This window comes from Annulohypoxylon truncatum (assembly GCF_022578515.1).
Source record: "Annulohypoxylon truncatum strain CBS 140777 unplaced genomic scaffold F4807scaffold_7, whole genome shotgun sequence".
NCBI classification, from domain to species: Eukaryota; Fungi; Ascomycota; class Sordariomycetes; order Xylariales; family Hypoxylaceae; genus Annulohypoxylon; species Annulohypoxylon truncatum.
The window spans coordinates 1,111,108-1,127,436 of NW_025953793.1; the positions used below are offsets into that span (position 1 = coordinate 1,111,108).

General features: G+C 50.2%; 6 protein-coding genes across 6 annotated transcripts; 3 read left to right on the top strand and 3 right to left on the bottom strand.

The window, feature by feature from the left end:
• Positions 1-961: 961 nt before the first annotated feature.
• F4807DRAFT_457964 (Pkinase-domain-containing protein) lies at positions 962-2,571 on the top strand (the record flags this gene model as incomplete). The annotated part of the gene is made up of 5 exons (XM_048001127.1): positions 962-1,334; positions 1,388-1,755; positions 1,807-2,060; positions 2,122-2,496; positions 2,544-2,571. 5 exons carry the CDS (start codon positions 962-964, stop codon positions 2,569-2,571), a joined length of 1,398 nt encoding a protein of 465 aa, XP_047856989.1.
• A 1,039-nt stretch (positions 2,572-3,610) lies between these two features.
• On the top strand, positions 3,611-6,404 carry F4807DRAFT_416262 (uncharacterized protein). Its single transcript, XM_047997118.1, has 9 exons — positions 3,611-3,969; positions 4,066-4,140; positions 4,274-4,335; positions 4,393-4,477; positions 4,635-4,731; positions 4,789-4,848; positions 4,996-5,531; positions 5,584-5,773; positions 5,861-6,404. Exons 1-9 carry the CDS (start codon positions 3,883-3,885, stop codon positions 6,202-6,204), a joined length of 1,536 nt encoding a protein of 511 aa, XP_047856990.1. The 5' UTR covers positions 3,611-3,882; the 3' UTR covers positions 6,205-6,404.
• F4807DRAFT_372475 (thioredoxin-like protein) lies at positions 6,393-8,149 on the bottom strand. Its single transcript, XM_047995693.1, has 4 exons — positions 7,846-8,149; positions 7,699-7,777; positions 7,553-7,593; positions 6,393-7,206 (listed from the first exon to the last, which is right to left on the bottom strand). The coding sequence occupies exons 1-4, from the start codon at positions 7,877-7,879 to the stop codon at positions 6,581-6,583; spliced, it is 780 nt and encodes a 259-aa protein (XP_047856991.1). The 5' UTR covers positions 7,880-8,149; the 3' UTR covers positions 6,393-6,580.
• A 270-nt stretch (positions 8,150-8,419) lies between these two features.
• On the bottom strand, positions 8,420-10,255 carry F4807DRAFT_457967 (putative o-acetylhomoserine sulfhydrylase; the record flags this gene model as incomplete). Its single annotated transcript, XM_048001128.1, has 7 exons — positions 8,420-8,631; positions 8,710-8,866; positions 8,927-9,372; positions 9,442-9,711; positions 9,776-9,833; positions 9,893-10,154; positions 10,221-10,255. The coding sequence occupies 7 exons, from the start codon at positions 10,253-10,255 to the stop codon at positions 8,420-8,422; spliced, it is 1,440 nt and encodes a 479-aa protein (XP_047856992.1).
• Positions 10,256-11,027: 772 nt separating this feature from the next.
• On the bottom strand, positions 11,028-13,215 carry F4807DRAFT_372536 (carbon-nitrogen hydrolase). The gene is made up of 8 exons (XM_047995694.1): positions 12,394-13,215; positions 12,267-12,337; positions 12,016-12,209; positions 11,859-11,959; positions 11,757-11,810; positions 11,379-11,697; positions 11,279-11,322; positions 11,028-11,216 (listed from the first exon to the last, which is right to left on the bottom strand). Exons 1-8 carry the CDS (start codon positions 12,528-12,530, stop codon positions 11,165-11,167), a joined length of 972 nt encoding a protein of 323 aa, XP_047856993.1. The 5' UTR covers positions 12,531-13,215; the 3' UTR covers positions 11,028-11,164.
• F4807DRAFT_373126 (homoserine O-acetyltransferase) lies at positions 13,132-15,407 on the top strand. The gene is made up of 3 exons (XM_047995697.1): positions 13,132-13,405; positions 13,458-13,842; positions 13,915-15,407. Exons 1-3 carry the CDS (start codon positions 13,396-13,398, stop codon positions 14,894-14,896), a joined length of 1,377 nt encoding a protein of 458 aa, XP_047856994.1. The 5' UTR covers positions 13,132-13,395; the 3' UTR covers positions 14,897-15,407.
• Positions 15,408-16,329: the final 922 nt, after the last annotated feature.

The following is a 16,329-nucleotide window of genomic DNA, read 5'->3' on the forward strand; positions in this document are numbered from 1 at the left end:
TAGGTTGCGAAAGGTACATGATCTTCCAAGACCCCTACATTACTCGAACTCACCCATCTTTGCGCCTCTTAGTGTCTATATCGAGGTACCTAAGGTTTTATTCATTGCCTACACAGGTTAGGTCTGGTTAGGTTTAGCACCTCTTAACTTACCTGCAATACCTTTCCTAGCTCTCCCCGCTCGTCTCGCCGTCATCCACATCCAGTTGGAAAGCCAAAGCCAGGTCTCCTCTTGCTGCGAACCTTCAAAATTTACTATTGTCGAAGTCCTTGCTGTGCCACATACGCATTCCTCAACCGAATCCCGACGAAATCCAAGCCAATTTGCCGCCATATCGCACCGTGACCACGAACATCGAATTTCAAAACATCTGGCGCACCCATTAGATCAACTTGCGACCATCCTTCTCTTGTTCAAATTTACAAGAGAAAGAGAACTTGCTCTCAGCGCAAATGCTGAAGCGACTCAATTGATTGGTTCAATTGGTTCGAACGGCATATAAGTCTCTTTGTATGAGCGCAACATATCATTCAACTCTTGGGAAAGAGTGAATTTGTGCTCTTTGGAAGGATTGATTAGCCTGCTGCTAAAGCGGATAACTTCAAGCTACCTCTTACAATCTAGGTCAACTACTTTCGGCTTTTTAAAAACCTTCTGAGAACCTTCCGCGCCTATCGCCTTCCTCCCGACATCATAACGAAGGAACGTCATATTTCACCAAGCTCCAAACCGCTCTTCGCTTCTCTCGCTGCACCTACCTGGATACCTACCTAGACGCCATCTGACCATTACCTACTACCTACCGAGAACCGTGAAGTCGCAGGCCGCGTAACTCGCATCATCATTCAATATCAACTGCTAGCCTACTCTATCTGAGTCGGCTTTTGCAGTGTCACGGATATCTTTAACTCATCAATCGTTTCGAGGGTCCGGCCCCTCAATTCCCTAGACATCATATCATATGCCGACGTTAGGATTCCTCAAGAAGAAGCGGACGAAGGAGGAGAAGCCTGACCCTTCTGCCTCCAGCCAACCTACGAGTCCAGTTACACCGGTGACCCCGACGTCCTCGAGGACTTTCGAGTCGAATTCGCTCACTACCATTCCCACGCATAGCACGACCGCCACGAGCGCAAGACCATCTCAATCGCAACCTACAACCAAAAATAGCCAGGAAGCACTAGCTTCTGCTGGTGGAGGATCGCAAATGAATCCGCCGGCGGTCCACCAAGCTGCTCCGTATGGGCTCCAGCCTAGTCCGAGCCCCGCGCAAGCTGGGACGCCGCAAAATCTACCGAGTATCAACAACCTAATCAACCTACCACAGAATGACGGTATGGGCCACATATGCTGTGGCTAGTACCTCCGTAACTAATACGCATAATAGGTCATCACGCGGCACCTCCGTCGCAACACATTCAACCTGCAGCTGCGGAGGTCAGGGTGACAAAGGGCAAATATTCGCTTGGCGATTTTGATCTGCTCCGTACTCTTGGCACGGGAAGTTTCGGGCGCGTCCACCTGGTGCAATCAAAGCACAATCAACGATTTTACGCCATCAAAGTCTTGAAGAAGGCCCAGGTTGTCAAGATGAAACAAGTTGAGCATACCAACGATGAGCGGCGAATGCTGGGAGAAGTCAAACACCCATTCCTCATCACTTTGTGGGGTACCTTCCAAGATCCGAGGAACTTGTACATGGTTATGGATTTCGTTGAAGGTGGCGAGTTATTCTCTCTATTGAGGAAATCAGGCGTGCGTTGACCAACCCCTAGCTCAGATGCGTATGATGCTAACTCACATCAGCGATTTCCAAACCCAGTCGCTAAATTCTATGCTGCAGAAGTCACTCTGGCACTCGAATACCTGCATTCGAGAAACATTATTTATAGAGATTTGAAACCGGAAAATCTACTGCTGGACCGTCATGGACACCTCAAAATAACAGATTTTGGCTTCGCGAAAAGGGTCCCAGATAAAACATGGACACTGTGTGGAACTCCGGACTACCTAGCTCCGGAAGTCGTTTCTAACAAGGGTTACAACAAATCAGTCGACTGGTAAGTTTTGGCTCGTAGACTAGAGCCGATAACTTGGTTTCTCACATAGGTCTTCATCTAGGTGGTCTTTAGGCATCTTAATCTACGAGATGCTCTGCGGCTATACACCATTTTGGGACAGCGGCTCACCCATGAAGATCTACGAAAATATCCTAAGAGGCAAGGTCAAGTATCCGGCATATGTTCACCCTGATGCGCAGAATTTGCTCGAACTTCTCATTACTCCAGATCTAACCAAACGATTGGGGAATCTGTTCGGCGGATCACAAGACGTCAAGAACCATCCGTGGTTCTCGGAGGTCACATGGGATAGGTTATCAAGAAAAGATATCGATGCTCCGTACACGCCCCCTGTCAAGGCCGGCGCCGGCGATGCCAGCCAATTTGACAGATATCCCGAGGAGACGGAGAAATATGGCCAGTCTGGAAATGACGAGTGAGTTAAGCAACCCGCAATTCATGCTGTGGCGCTAACGTATATAGGTATGGTTACCTTTTCCCCGATTTCTAGTAAGTCGACAAATTGTCCCGCAAGAGTGACAGGGAGAAGTATGCCTTGCTGTATTCATAGATCCGGGACATGCCAACCGGATTAGATTTGGGGAGGCGAAGACACGATATTGGTAGCTTTGCTTTTACAAACGTCTTAAAAAGGACGTGATGATAGGGACCCCTAGAACCATGGGAATCATGCTAAATGCTATGATGCGGTACATGATTGGAAGAATCAGCGAATTGGGACGTGATCTCATATCGGGTTGAGCAATCAGGAAATCGTCTCGGCGCCGAAAGAGGAGAGGCTCACGCATGAACATAGAAGTCTACCTAGCTTTGGAGAAAATTCCAACTACAAGCATACACTATGGTTAAGTGGTAATGTTCCCTGGACAAAATCCAAGTGTTGTGAGCATTTCGTCTTTGTTACGAAAGAAGAATTTTGTTATTAAGTATTTTCTTACTAAAGACACGTCTTTGCTTACCACAAAACATTTGCCATCTGGTGTTGCGATATCCAACGGTTGTCTACCGTGTAGTCTGGTGTGGTAGACACGTCGACGTAAGACCCGCATGAGGCTCTTTTGACAATTTCATGTGAACATTCCCCCATGGCCCCCACCTTTTATGCCGCGCCTTGCCATATGGCCATACGACCTGCAATCATTTATTGAAGGGTTCTATAGGCCATCTAGATATGGTTACTATGTCAATGATTTCAAGATAGCGGGTATTTTAACTTGTGACTATTTGCCTCTTTTGATTTCCCTTCAATCCAACCTTTAGGGAAAAGCCACGCATCATTCTTCAAACGAAAAATACGGCGTACTAATCTAGGTATATTCTGTATCGAACGCTGGAAGATACCTACAACACATAGAAATTACAAGATGGGGCGGATTTTCGGGATAGAGCCGCGACCCATAACTGCCATTTTCTCCACCCAATCCCGTTTCGTTTCTCCACAAGTTCTAACCCAACTTAGTCTACCCGCCCCTCTCTTATTTCCCCTTAGCCTTTAGCTTAATTCCTTATTTTATCGAATTACTTCGACAGCTTCTGATACTTCGGGGTCCTTTTCTGCTATCTACCAAGAACTTCGACTTGCACCTTTAAAAGACGTTTCGGTCAAGCATCGCCTCAAGCCTTCTCCGCAACAGTTCACGGCTGCGCCTCGATCTCCTGCAAGTCATGAGCCATATGAGATTCTACTAGTTGACTATGTTTTAAAGCTGTTGTGCTCGAATAATTGTCCGATATATGCTCGCCTTCCCCTGTTTTCGTTTGATAGCAGTTTGGATCTCTTGACCGATATACCGATATCAAGATGGACAATTACCTTTTCAAGCATCACCTAAACCAATGCTCTTCTGTCACAGAGAAAACGCACTATTTGCAGATTCTCAACTATTCGGTACAGATGAAGTCTTTTTACTATGTACTATTTCAGGAGACAAGCTCGATCTCCGTATCTAGCTACACGCCCACACTAACTTTAATACTACCCTAGGAACCAGAATATAACATATGTGAAGAACATAGGCTACTGACGGACGATGACTTTGATAACTTTCTTCATCAAACTGTAGGTCTACCTTCTCTACCAAATTACTAGATTTCCATTGGGGCATTGCGGGGCATACCTCAGCCAATCTGATCATTAGGTTGCTCACCTCAAGATTAGCTGCGTCCTGGGCTGACACATTGACATATTATAGGGCACCTTTGCTCCTGATCCATTGCCAGAAGCGGTAAAGCTACAGGATGGAATTCGTTTGATGTAAGTAAGAGTTGGGCATGATGCCTCAAACTAAGAATAGAACTAATATGAACACAGCGTCCAAAAAAATGCCCAGCATGTCAATACGTTCGCGCCTGATTACATATCCTTGGAGAAGGATTTTTATGAATCGATGGTGAGAGTATGTATATTTCTATTCATTTAAGTCTAACTCTGTTTTAATCCCGACTACGCATACTATCTCGGCGATCCCTTTGATGCGTATGAGCTATGCTCTGTTACTTAATTGGTCGCGGGAGCTCGTCCAAGAAACTGATTGCTAATACAGAGCGGTGCAGACATGGCATCTCCCATTCCGTGCAATCGAAGGTAGCAGTCTTGTTGGTCCGTTTTTCTGGTGCTCTCATGATCAAAATGAAAACGATCGCCATCTACGTAAGTCCTCTCCCTTGAACGACTCATTAATAAACGATATAATCTAACCCCTCCTAGAAATCATCTTTCGAAAATCTGATGTGAGAAAGAAGGGAAAAACTCGAGGATGGGAAATTAGTACGCTCATTTTCCTTTAGATCCTCTCCCCTCCCCCGGATTTATGATGTTCTTTCAGATCATGCTTCAGACTTTATCACTGGAAAGCATATATTACCACTACGCTTACGATCTAGGCATAGTGGTCACTGACATTTGTTTCTGCAGTGCTCTCGTACTCGTATAGGACCGGTATCACCTCAGGATATGTCAAGGGTACGGAAACTTCAGACATTGTTGACTCGCTCGAACACCTAGCCGCCTGCCGTGCTGAAGTCGGGCACCCTTTTCTCCTCCCGATCATCATTCTCTCTCACGATCTCTCATCTAGGGGTGACAGGAGACAACGTGAGATTCGTGACTGGCTGAGACGTCTTGAAAATGCCATCACTATGCGTAATGAAATCGATGAAAAAGAAACCTATGCGGATTTTGACGTTGACGGGATCAATCGAGACCTTGTAGAGTGTCACTCCCAGGTCCTATGGAAGCGCCCGCAAGCCTACCAGGAGATTGTCAAAGAATTCAAGGGAGCAATGGATGATTTCATAAAATATGTTCCAGAACATGGCAGAAATTCACCAGCTCTTGCGGCTTTACACGCTAGCATGATCGGCAGATTGGATTTCTACCGAGTCAAACTCACGGGGATGGAACATTACATTCATACGACGCTGGAAAGGTTGCATATACAGCGGCAAGCTGTGAGTTACCTTTAATTCCATTTCGCTGCTAGACTACTGACAGGTGACGTAGCTGTATAACATTATGGCTCAGAAGGAATCTAAGCTCAATCTTGAGATAGCCTCTCAACAGAGGAGAGTAGCTCACGCGACCAAGCGTGACGGTACCGCGATGAAGACCTTGTCTCTACTCGGCGCTGTGTTTCTCCCTGGGACATTTATGGCCTCTGTCTTTAGCATGACGTTCTTCGATTTCAATGTTGGTAAGTATTGATGTTTCTTGCGGGCTTACTAGAAAAAAGGGGGATTTTACCCCATTGGTGGAAAGGCTTTGAAACTAACTTCTGTAGGCCCAAGCGATGGAGGCTCCGATGACTCCTCGGGTGATGGCGCAACAGTTTCAAAGAAGCTTTGGGTATATTTTGCCGTCACGATACCACTGACTGTCATCATCCTGCTATTCTGGTACTACTTGGATCGGAAGCGCGAGGAACGGTACCTAAAAGAGGACGAAGAGATCGAGAAGGGTATCGAGACAATGGAGAAAGACATATTGGCCATCATGCGTAGTAAGACAATCAAAACAGTCACCACATGGAATTCTGGGGGTCGCTCGCCAACCTTCTCGTCGTCAATGCCGGCGAGGCGAGAGAGAAGGAAGGATACCAGCTTGGATCAATTTGAAATGGTTTGACATTCACATAAATTCAGCACAGCGAGGGATGCGTGGCCTCAACGGTATCCCGATTGAGTCGGTTGATCAACCTCGCAACCAGGGTCGGTATCTTTGATTGCGCATTCACGATTTGCACCGATAGACCTTACGACGCCACGTCATTTACGACTATTTAACGAGAGTATACATATTCATATACACAAGAACATACCCATTTGCTTCGTTTGGATAAAGAGTTTGGATAAAGCGTCACGATATAACTAGCCTATCTACCTATACATATTGATTAATACAATTCCTAGCCATGATCTCAACATTGCCATATCAACACGTGCTTGAACAATCTCAGACTTGTCCTCCAGCAGATATCTCCGTCAGATAAAGGGATTACGCCCTAAATCTTGGATTTTTCCGCCCCCGGCGCGAGCAACGCGACCTCCTGATACGGTAAGCCGAGGAACTCGTACACGTGGTGCCACCTGTCGCTGCCGAAGAAAGGCTCGCTCTGCCGGGTCTCCGAGTTAGTAACCCACAGCCAAGGGGCGCCGAACGCGCCGCGCTTCAGCGCCGTCTCGGTCGTCCGCCGCAGCGCGTCCTTGTACTCGGCCGACCCGGCCGCGTCTACAATGGCATCGACCTCAGGGGCCGCGAATAACCGCTTTCCTCCTCCCCTTCCTTCTCCCTCAGCAGCCGCTTTTCCCCCGGAAACGTTGGCGAAGTCCGCCGCCGGGGCGGAGGCGGAGGCGGCGGACAGTGCCTCGCGCAGGAGCGCCGCCGTGTTGGGCGGCCGGTGCAGGGTCCAGAAGGCGTGGAACAGGTGCCGCCACGCGGCGAGGTAGACGGCGGCCGGGTACCGCGTTTTTATGAAGTGCAGCGCGCGCAGGGGCAGCTGCGTCTTGCCGGCTTCGAAGAGGTCGCCGGGCGCGGAGACGGAGTGCAGGCCCACGGCGTGCAGCGACCGCCGGCTGTCGTGCGCGCTGTGGGCGGCTTTGGCGGGGAGGATCCAGGGGGGTTTGTTGCCTGGTGGTTGGAGGTTAGTGGGTGTATAAGGGGTTTTGGGGGGGGGGGGGGCTGAGCGGGTGGTGGGAGGTGGAGGTGGTGACGAGTAGGTAGGTAGGTAGGCGAGGGAGAAAGGGCGGTGGCTGTGAAGAGATGAGAATCAATGATGCTGTGGCTTGAGTTGAGTGATGTTCGTTCACTGAGGCATGGTATGTCCTTGAGCCCTCAGATAAAGTGCTGGGGAAAAAAAAAGGAAAGACCAGGCCTAGATCGAACTGTAATCGGTTCTCGTCTTATGCGGCTTCCAACGTATATGGGTATCCAATCTCTAAGGGCACAATGCGGCAGCAGGTTCATAAACACATACCGGAGCCGGCGTTGATGGCACCTAGGAGGACCGGGTGGATCCTAGTATTCGGCCATTAGTCAGCTTATACGAAAGACCACTATGTAGGGACATTATAATGTTGAGGATGTTATAGGATAGATAATAATAAGATGAGGTGAGCTGACTCGATTTCTACAGAATGCTGCTTGAGAAGATCACGGGTCTTGAGCACCTGGACGAGTGCGATGTAGCTGTATAGCGACGCTAGAACGTTGCCCCGAGTTAGATGGGTGAATGAATGTGTTAACTCCGAGGGGATGGGTTGCCCGTACCGAGGTCAATGTACAGATCGATGTGGCCGCCCATGACGAAGACTCGTTTCTCTGTATATTTTCCGAAATGTTTATACCTAATCAGCAGTGTGTTTCCATTACTTTTCTACAGATATGCCATCATTAACAGTTGAGACTTCGAACAATAAATCAGGACCAATACTGATGAAGTAAGAGCTGGAGCCAACATGTGCCTAGGCAACTTGCGACAGTGAATACTAATCAAATCTTAGTCAGCTTCAGTTATGAGATAACCGAGCCGCCCTTGCCCCACCAGGTACGTAGGTACGTATTCCCATGCTGTTAGGAGCGACACGGGAAGGATTCTAGAAATGGGTTGAACTTTGTGTAACTTGTTGCTTAAGAATATAACCTCCCAATATGCGATAATTAACACCTGGGCTCGCTTGTGTTCCCTGATATGTATAAATGCAACCGAATGCAAGTGCCGCCCCCCTTGAAATCTTGCCCCGTACCAAAGGTATCACCCGGATCTCTTTTGGTATCAATATCTTCCAAGGTTACCTAATCCGTCCCATTCCTTGTACGATCGTATACTCTTCGATCGTGCAATTTATGCCTGGATAGTGCCATCAGTCCCGGGTCGCGGTGGGCCAGTTGCCAGCTTGCCCATAAATCCGCCGCTCACGAGGTTGGCGGCGGTCTGGAAGGGATCTATTCCGGTCTTCTCCGCCTTCTGAAGCCCAGCGGCCTTGAAGGCTTGCTCGAAATCCTTCTTGATGTCTTCGAAGTCTTCGATGCCCAAGCTGACACGCAGGAGGTCGGCTGTTGATCAGGAGATGTTAAGTCAGCAAGGTCCTTTGAAATATGAGGCATGACCATGGGGGCTTGTTTTATACGTACGCGTAACGCCGCCCTTTATTTTTTCGTCATCGGGCATCTGCTGATGTGTCGTAACCCAGGGGTGGATGATGAGAGTTTTGCAGTCTCCGACGTTGGCCAAGTGGCTAGCCATCTTGAGATTGTCGACCACGGCGCGGACTTGCTCGACTTTTCCAGCCTAAACCCGGCGTCAGCATCCATGCATAATTACATTATATACGTTGCAGCAGAGACTTACCACACCAAAAGTCAAGACGCCACCTTGTCCCTTTGGCATCACTTTCTTTGCCAGCTCATAGTCTTGATGCGACTTCAAACCGGGGTACAATACCCAGTTAACGCAAGGATGGCTCTCGAGCCACTCAGCGAGCTTCTGCGTGTTCTCGACGGTCCTCTGACCACGGAGTGGCAAGGTCTCTAGGCCCTGGAGAAATAGCCAGGCGTTGAAAGGACTCATGCAAGGACCGAGATCACGCATGCTGTCCATTCGCACCTTCGCCGCCAATGCCTTGTATCCGTACGTCTCCCAGAATCGCATGCCGTGGTAACCCTCTGCCGGCTCCGTGAAGCCGGGGAACTTCCCCGATGCACTCCAGTCAAAGTGACCGCCATCAATCACGATGCCTCCCATGCTGGTTCCGTGTCCGCCAATCCATTTCGTGGCCGAGTGTGTGACGATATCGGCTAGAGGCTCAAGTCAGCTTACGGCCATCTACTTGAAGTGGGTCAGGGGTATGCAGGCTACGTATGTACCTCCAAGCTTAATTGGCTGGCACAGGTACCCGCCCATGCCAAAGGTGTTGTCGACAACTAAGGGAATGCCATGCTTGTGCGCGACGGCAGCGATGGCTGCAATATCCGGAACGCTGTGCTTGGGGTTGCTGATCGTCTCGATGTAAATGGCTCGCGTGTTTTCGTCAATTTGTTCTTCGAATTTGGCGGGATCGTTTCCGATTACCCACTTAACGTTGATCTTGAACTTGCTCAGATATACCCGGAATTGATTGAAACTGCCACCGTACACTACGAACACGGGATATTCAGTATGATTCTTTCGAAATCGCATCTTCGGGGCTCGGGAACTTACACCAACTGGTGCTGATGAAATTGTGACCGGGTTCGCAACATTGTGTCAAGGCCATGAACTGGGGTTGCTCGTCAGCATATTGGAAAACGACAGCGCCTTATTCGAACAACAACTCACTTGCGCGGCGTGACCAGATGCGGTGGCTACAGCACCGACGCCACCCTCCAACATAGCCATTCGGTTCTCGAAGACTGTGTTGGTGGGATTGCCCATACGTGTGTAGACATATCCATCCCTGGACCAAGCGAATTTGCTTGCTCCATCAGCTGCGTCGGAAAAGTTGTAGGCGGCAGTTTGGTATAGGGGAACTGCTCTGGAGCCGTTGATTGGGTCCGGCTCTTGTCCACCATGTACGGCAACGGTGTTGAAGCTGGGTTCCCTATAGTAGTATCTTCTGTCAGATGTACGTTTCTCCTTTCCTCATCGAGAAGGTATGGCGTCATACCAGTCCAAATTGCTAATTGATCCCGGAGGAGACATGTTGAGGTCAAACAAAGGTCAAATCGCGTCTTCTGATATTGTTGAAGGCTGATGACTGCGTATGGAGACGTCGAGAACGTTGAGAAGTCGGATTCACTTTGCGATTCGAAGTGATATAGCGAGGTCAACTGCAGAGAGGCTCGGCCTTAAATGTATGTGAGACAAACATACACTTGGAGGCGTATGGCGTCCGGATTGCGGATGTATACATACATAACCCCCCTCCACCCTGCAGCTCCCTCGTCAGCCAGAGGTACCTTCCAGCCAACCTACATCAGATAAGGTACTCCTTGCAGTCCATATCCGGCATACGGATCTAGTGGGCCACCTTAGCTATCAGACTGCAATGTAACACCAGCAAAGCCCGATGGCTTCCTAATCGTCGTATGATAGACCCACAACCCCAGCTCCTAGCTTCCTGTTGACATATCCCATATTCCCCAGGTACAGGGGTCACATACATATGTGAGGCGACGGCGTTCCCCGCACGTTTGTCACATGTGATAAGGGCGGTTGATGAAGAAAAATTGGTAATGTGGTAGAATGGCGTTTGCTGATCATCGTTACCGAGTCTGGGCGACCCGGGTTTTCGGTTCGCTCGTCTACGAAGAAGAACCGAGAGGCTCTTTGAGCCATTCGGCCATTGGTCACGTTTCACATGTTCAGGTATCCTTCACAGGGCACGATGCGTTCGTCAAGATGAGCAGTCATTTTTAGGGGAAGCACGAACTGTGGCTTACGAGTCGTTCTGCGGGTACAAACCGGGTATTTTCCATTCATGGTTTTACCCTACGGGCTACAGAGTAATCTAGCTACGGTTGTCCACCCTGGTGTATCGAACCACGTGTGTTCCTCGATCGATGAAACGACACAAAATCTAACGTCTCACGCCCTAGCCCAAAACCCAACCTATCCTGTGAAGCTTACATTTGTCCCGGGTTTTGTATTAACCGTTAGAGTACTATCGGCATGTTAGTCGCCACGGCCTATCCCGAGGGAATTTCACTCTCGGAGGAAACTTACAACACATCCGGACGAGCGTAGCTCCCAACCGGATCAAAATCAAGCTAATCATAATTCGTTAGTTTTGTTGGTAAGTACAATTCGGTGATAGGAGACTCACTCTCGACTCTGTGACTTCTGACAGTTTCAAATCGGAGAAGATTATCTCTTCTTTATCCCATACTGGCTCCGTCAGGGGAATCCCGAGTGGACCCACGATGAAAGATCCTCCATGGTTTACAATGTCGTCAGGCTCCCATCTTGTCCCATCTGGCTTCCGGTCATGATGCTCGGGAGTAAACGGCGGGTAGTCCTTAGGAAAATCGGAAACTTTGCACACCGAATTTACCGAGACAACGAAGCATCGCCCTTCTTTGGCTATATGTTGCATTGATGCAATCCACGAAGGCAAATCATCCGCATTAGGGGCGAGGTAAATTCTGTCGGAAGTTTAGTCAGCGGAATTCTTACCATCATCCAAGTGGTCACGTCGTCTTACTCGATTCCTTGCTGATAGAGTGCCATTCGCGCGGCGGGCATGTAATTCTCCCAACTGCATATTCCTCAGCAAATTGAGCCGCACGAAGTCAGGAAAACCTACCAGATCAATGTACCGATCTTGCCAATATCAGTTTGGACAACTCCAAGGCCGTCTCCCGACCCTCTTCCCCATACTAGGCGCTCCGCCGCGGTGGGTATCAACTTGATATGCGCTTAGCTTTGATAGGGCGTCGTAAAAACGGCCAACTAAAACTCACTTTTCGATGCTTCAGCAACACAGATCCATCTCGGCCAACTAACAGGGCGGTGCAATACAGAGTGCCTCCGTCTTTCTCAATTATACCAACTTGGATATACACTCCGTGGGATTTAGCTGCTTTTGAGATGGTATCCACTGCTGGAGACGGCACAGCAACAGCCGAGTCGTAGTATTTCGCATACCATTCTCTTCCTACTTGACGTCAATCACATGGCCCTTTTTTTTTGCGTCTAAACAAGATTTTCTTACCTCGAGGCTCCCGGGCTCCGATGGTGGCATCAAATGCATAACGCCATGGGTAAGCTGATAAGAACGCTTCGCTGCAGAGCGGCGTCAATTTATCGCGTTGGTGTAGATCGAGTACGCAACGACTTACGGGAACACGATAAGATCTGCTCCCCCTGAAGCCGCCTCACCGACTAATCTCGTCAATTTCTCTAAACTCTTTTCAAGATCGAAGGAAACGGGGGCAGCCTGCACAGCCGCCACTTTCACGATTCGAGTGGTTGCCATGTTATCTAGGCGGTTTCTAGTATCCAGGTTGATGGGTCCGAAAGGTTAAGTTCCGACTTGCAAAAGCAACGGTCTATATGCGCTTCAAGATAGGGGTAATAAGACTTTCCAACGTGAAGAATTTCAAATTTTCCTATTGGACTCGAGGATCCATGGATGATCCATGTGGTTTACGCCTCTAACACGCACGAGCATGCGGGACGAGCCGTTGTTACTGTATCAGCTGATGGCTGCTTACATACCTAGTATGGTACAAGATACGATACGACACGATACGACACCTACATACATGCTATCTGAGCTATGTATAACGGTTATAAGTCAAGCCCAATGCTAGTGGGGAATGTCATCATGGTGTTTGGTCAATGGGACTAGTCGTGCTATGTAGATTGTGGGGCCGAGCCCACATCCTGTAGTACGACGGCGCATACAACTCTGCGACACGACGCAGATCCCGAAGCACCAAATCCCGGTCCGCTGGGCAGTAGTCCGAACACCGGTGCTGGCAGTAGGATATACCTAGTGAGGTAGTGTATCTGGTCCCTAGGTACACTTGCTCCCTGGCTCCCCGGCGCCCTAGCTCTCGGCTTGGAAGGTCAAATCTGGAGTTTCCATTGCAACGGTGTTTGTGTGGGGTGAGTAACACATGTATTTGGCTGGCCAGATAATCGGGACTCTAGTTATGACCGGGACTGCGCGGATCCGAGCTATATACAGATATGATACATACTACCTATCTATCAGCTAGCTCTAAGATAGCTCTTAGATAGCTTCTCTCTTCGCTCAAACTTGCCAATCTTGACTTCGTAATTCAGCCTATTTCGCGAACCCACCAACAAACATTTCTCTTTCACATCATTACGATATGGCAACTCGTAAGTGGGCCTTGGCCAAGCTATCCTAGAAAGACACTCTAACACATCGTAGTTCTTGATCGCAACCCGAATCCTGACAATTACTATGCCAGCCTCATTCAGGGGCAGAAATTCGCAGTCATACCGGAGCTCGTCCTCGACTCGGGCGAGATACTAGAATCTTGCCCGATCGCCTACAAGACATGGGGACGACTTAATGAAGCTCGAGACAACGTCTTGGTTATCTGCCACGCTCTCACAGGCAGCAGTGATATCAGTGATTGGTGGAGTCCACTCCTTGGTCGCGGCAAGGCGTTCGACCCGGCGCACTTTTTCATCTTCTGCGCCAACGTCCTCGGGTCACCTTACGGGAGCGCATCGCCCCTTACAGTTGATCCTCGGACGGGAAGGCAGTACGCCAGCGAATTTCCGCAGACGACGGTTCGCGACGATGTGAGGTATGCAAAACACGAATATAGACAACACATCGGAACATTGAAAGTCGATACTAACACGATGTCTGCGCATAGAACACACAAGCATGTCCTCGATGCCCTAGGCGTCCGATCCGTAGCCGCCGTAATCGGAGGTTCGATGGGCGGCATGACGACGCTCGAGTGGCCGCTCTGCACAGCTCCCGGGTATGTCAGGAGTATCGTGCCGATCGCGACGGCGGCCGACCATAGTGCCTGGGGCATATCGTGGGCGGAGGCGCAGCGCCAGTGCATCTATTCTGACCCCAGGTTCGACGACGGCTACTACGAACCGCGGCCCGAGGGCCAGCCATCAGCTGGTCTGGCCGCCGCGCGCATGGTAGCCATGCTCACGTACCGCTCGTGCATGAGCTTCGACGAGCGATTTGGCCGCAAGCCACCGCGCCAGCAGCAACAGCAGAAGCCGAGGACGGTAACGGAGCCACCGCTCGACCTTCCGCGAACGGACGTTCCGGGCGTCGCGTCCACGGCCACGGCTATGGCGGCACCGGGCGACGCCAGGGAGCGCGCGGAACGCAAGGGCTGGGCCGCGAGGCGCGACCCTTCCTTCTCCGCGCAGGGGTACCTGCACTACCAGGGGCAGAAGTTTATTTCTCGGTTCGACGCCAACTGCTACCTGCACATCACCAACAAGATGGACGCGCACGACGTGACGCTCGGCAGGACACCGGCATCAACGCCCGTATCGGACCGAGACGACACCGCGCTGCGCGAGGTCCTAGCGGTAGTACCGGCGGGCGCCCTCGTCGTCAGCGTCGAGACGGACGCGCTGTTCCTGCCCGAGCAGCAGGAGCGGCTCGCCAACTGCCTCCCCGAGGCCACGCTCGCGACGCTGCGGTCCTCGGATGGCCACGACGGGTTCCTGCTCGAGTTCGAGCAGCTCACGGCGCTGATCGTGGGCAAGCTGAGGAAGGACTTTCCGCAATATTACAGCGCCGCTACCTTCGACGACCCCGCCGAGGAGCATACCGCGCAGCCCGGAGGCGCTAGTCTGACCGGCGAGGTGGAGGCTTGGTGATTTGATCGGCGAGGAGGATCATTGCGAGGGGTGGATGGAGGATGGCTTGTTCCAGTCAAGTGTTTGTACCGATTTTGTATACCCAAGCGTTTTTCTTTTACTGTTTTGGGAAGGGGAGTTTAGGGGGGATCTTGTCGTTTTTAGTGCCAATATTCTATGTAGGCTGTTTATTATTGAATGTTCCCATCAATCTATCGCAGGAGCAATGTCACAGTAGGTACATGCTTTGGGGTATGATGCCGCTTTGGGGACGGTGAGACTGAGGTAGCATCACCCATTTTTGGTCATATTACACCACATATGCCCTTTTTGGGTTACAGGTACAAGTCGACAAGAGACATGACAGTGTCCTGATGTAATTCACTCCTGCATCGGTGGCTTCTGCGGCCTCAGGAGGGGGGGGGCCTCTTGATTTCTGTACAACGTATACGTAGTTATGCGGCCCAAGATGACAGAATCATCTGGAACTGAGACCATGAGGGAAAGAAAACTCCGGAGAGAAAAGCCACGGTTTACTGCTCACAAATTTCTCTCGATCAAATCGACGATATCCCTTCCCCCCCGCGGGGCAAATAGAGTGCTTAGACTATCCTACGTTGCAACGGCTGCGAGTAAACCGACTGACTGGAGCCGTAGTAACAAAGCTACCTCGATACAACGCGAGAGAAGCCATGTGTAAGCCACCATTCCCGGCGATATCCGGTCCCGAATTATGCCACGGCAAACTCTCACTCATTCCCCAATCTCGTGATCTGAGTGAGAAGAGAGGCAAAAACCAAAGGAAAAAAAAGGACCCATCGTGATACCGTAGCTGACACAGAGATAACCCTACGGCCGTTGGTTTACTTTGGTTTTAGCCCGTCGCTAGTCCGGATCCTTAGTGTAGAACGTTCAAAGGCCGCCGGTTCGATACCCTAAACAGCGCCGCATCCAGTAAGTCCGGGGAAAAGGGGGGGTCCCGCTTTGGGAAAGGAGGATCTGCTCGATGCATAGTATTTATCACGCATGGAACCTATCATAAATGCCGGGTCGGGATTTGGGTAACTTTCTCCTCTCCTCCCCACAATGCATTGTCACGGATTGCCCTTTCTACCTTTCTACCCCTTCCCTCTTTTGTTCCCCAGTATTTGCGGCTAGGTATCTGTACCTGGCCGCATGGGATGCCGTACGTAGGTGGGGAGGACGTAGTGTGAGATTTGTACACATACACACAAACGCACCCACGCTATCTCGGTGGGTATGGATGGGGTTTCGCATATACCTGCTAAGTCCTAATTCCCAGGTAGCCCAGCCCAACGAAAGCCTCGGTGATTACCTGATTGTCTTTCCCTGTTTTTGCGCCCTTCCGGCGGCCCTATTTTTTCGCCTTCGAAATTCTTTCTAAATCCGGAGAGTGTGTTATGATATTGTCGTCGGCCCACGCCAAATGTTTT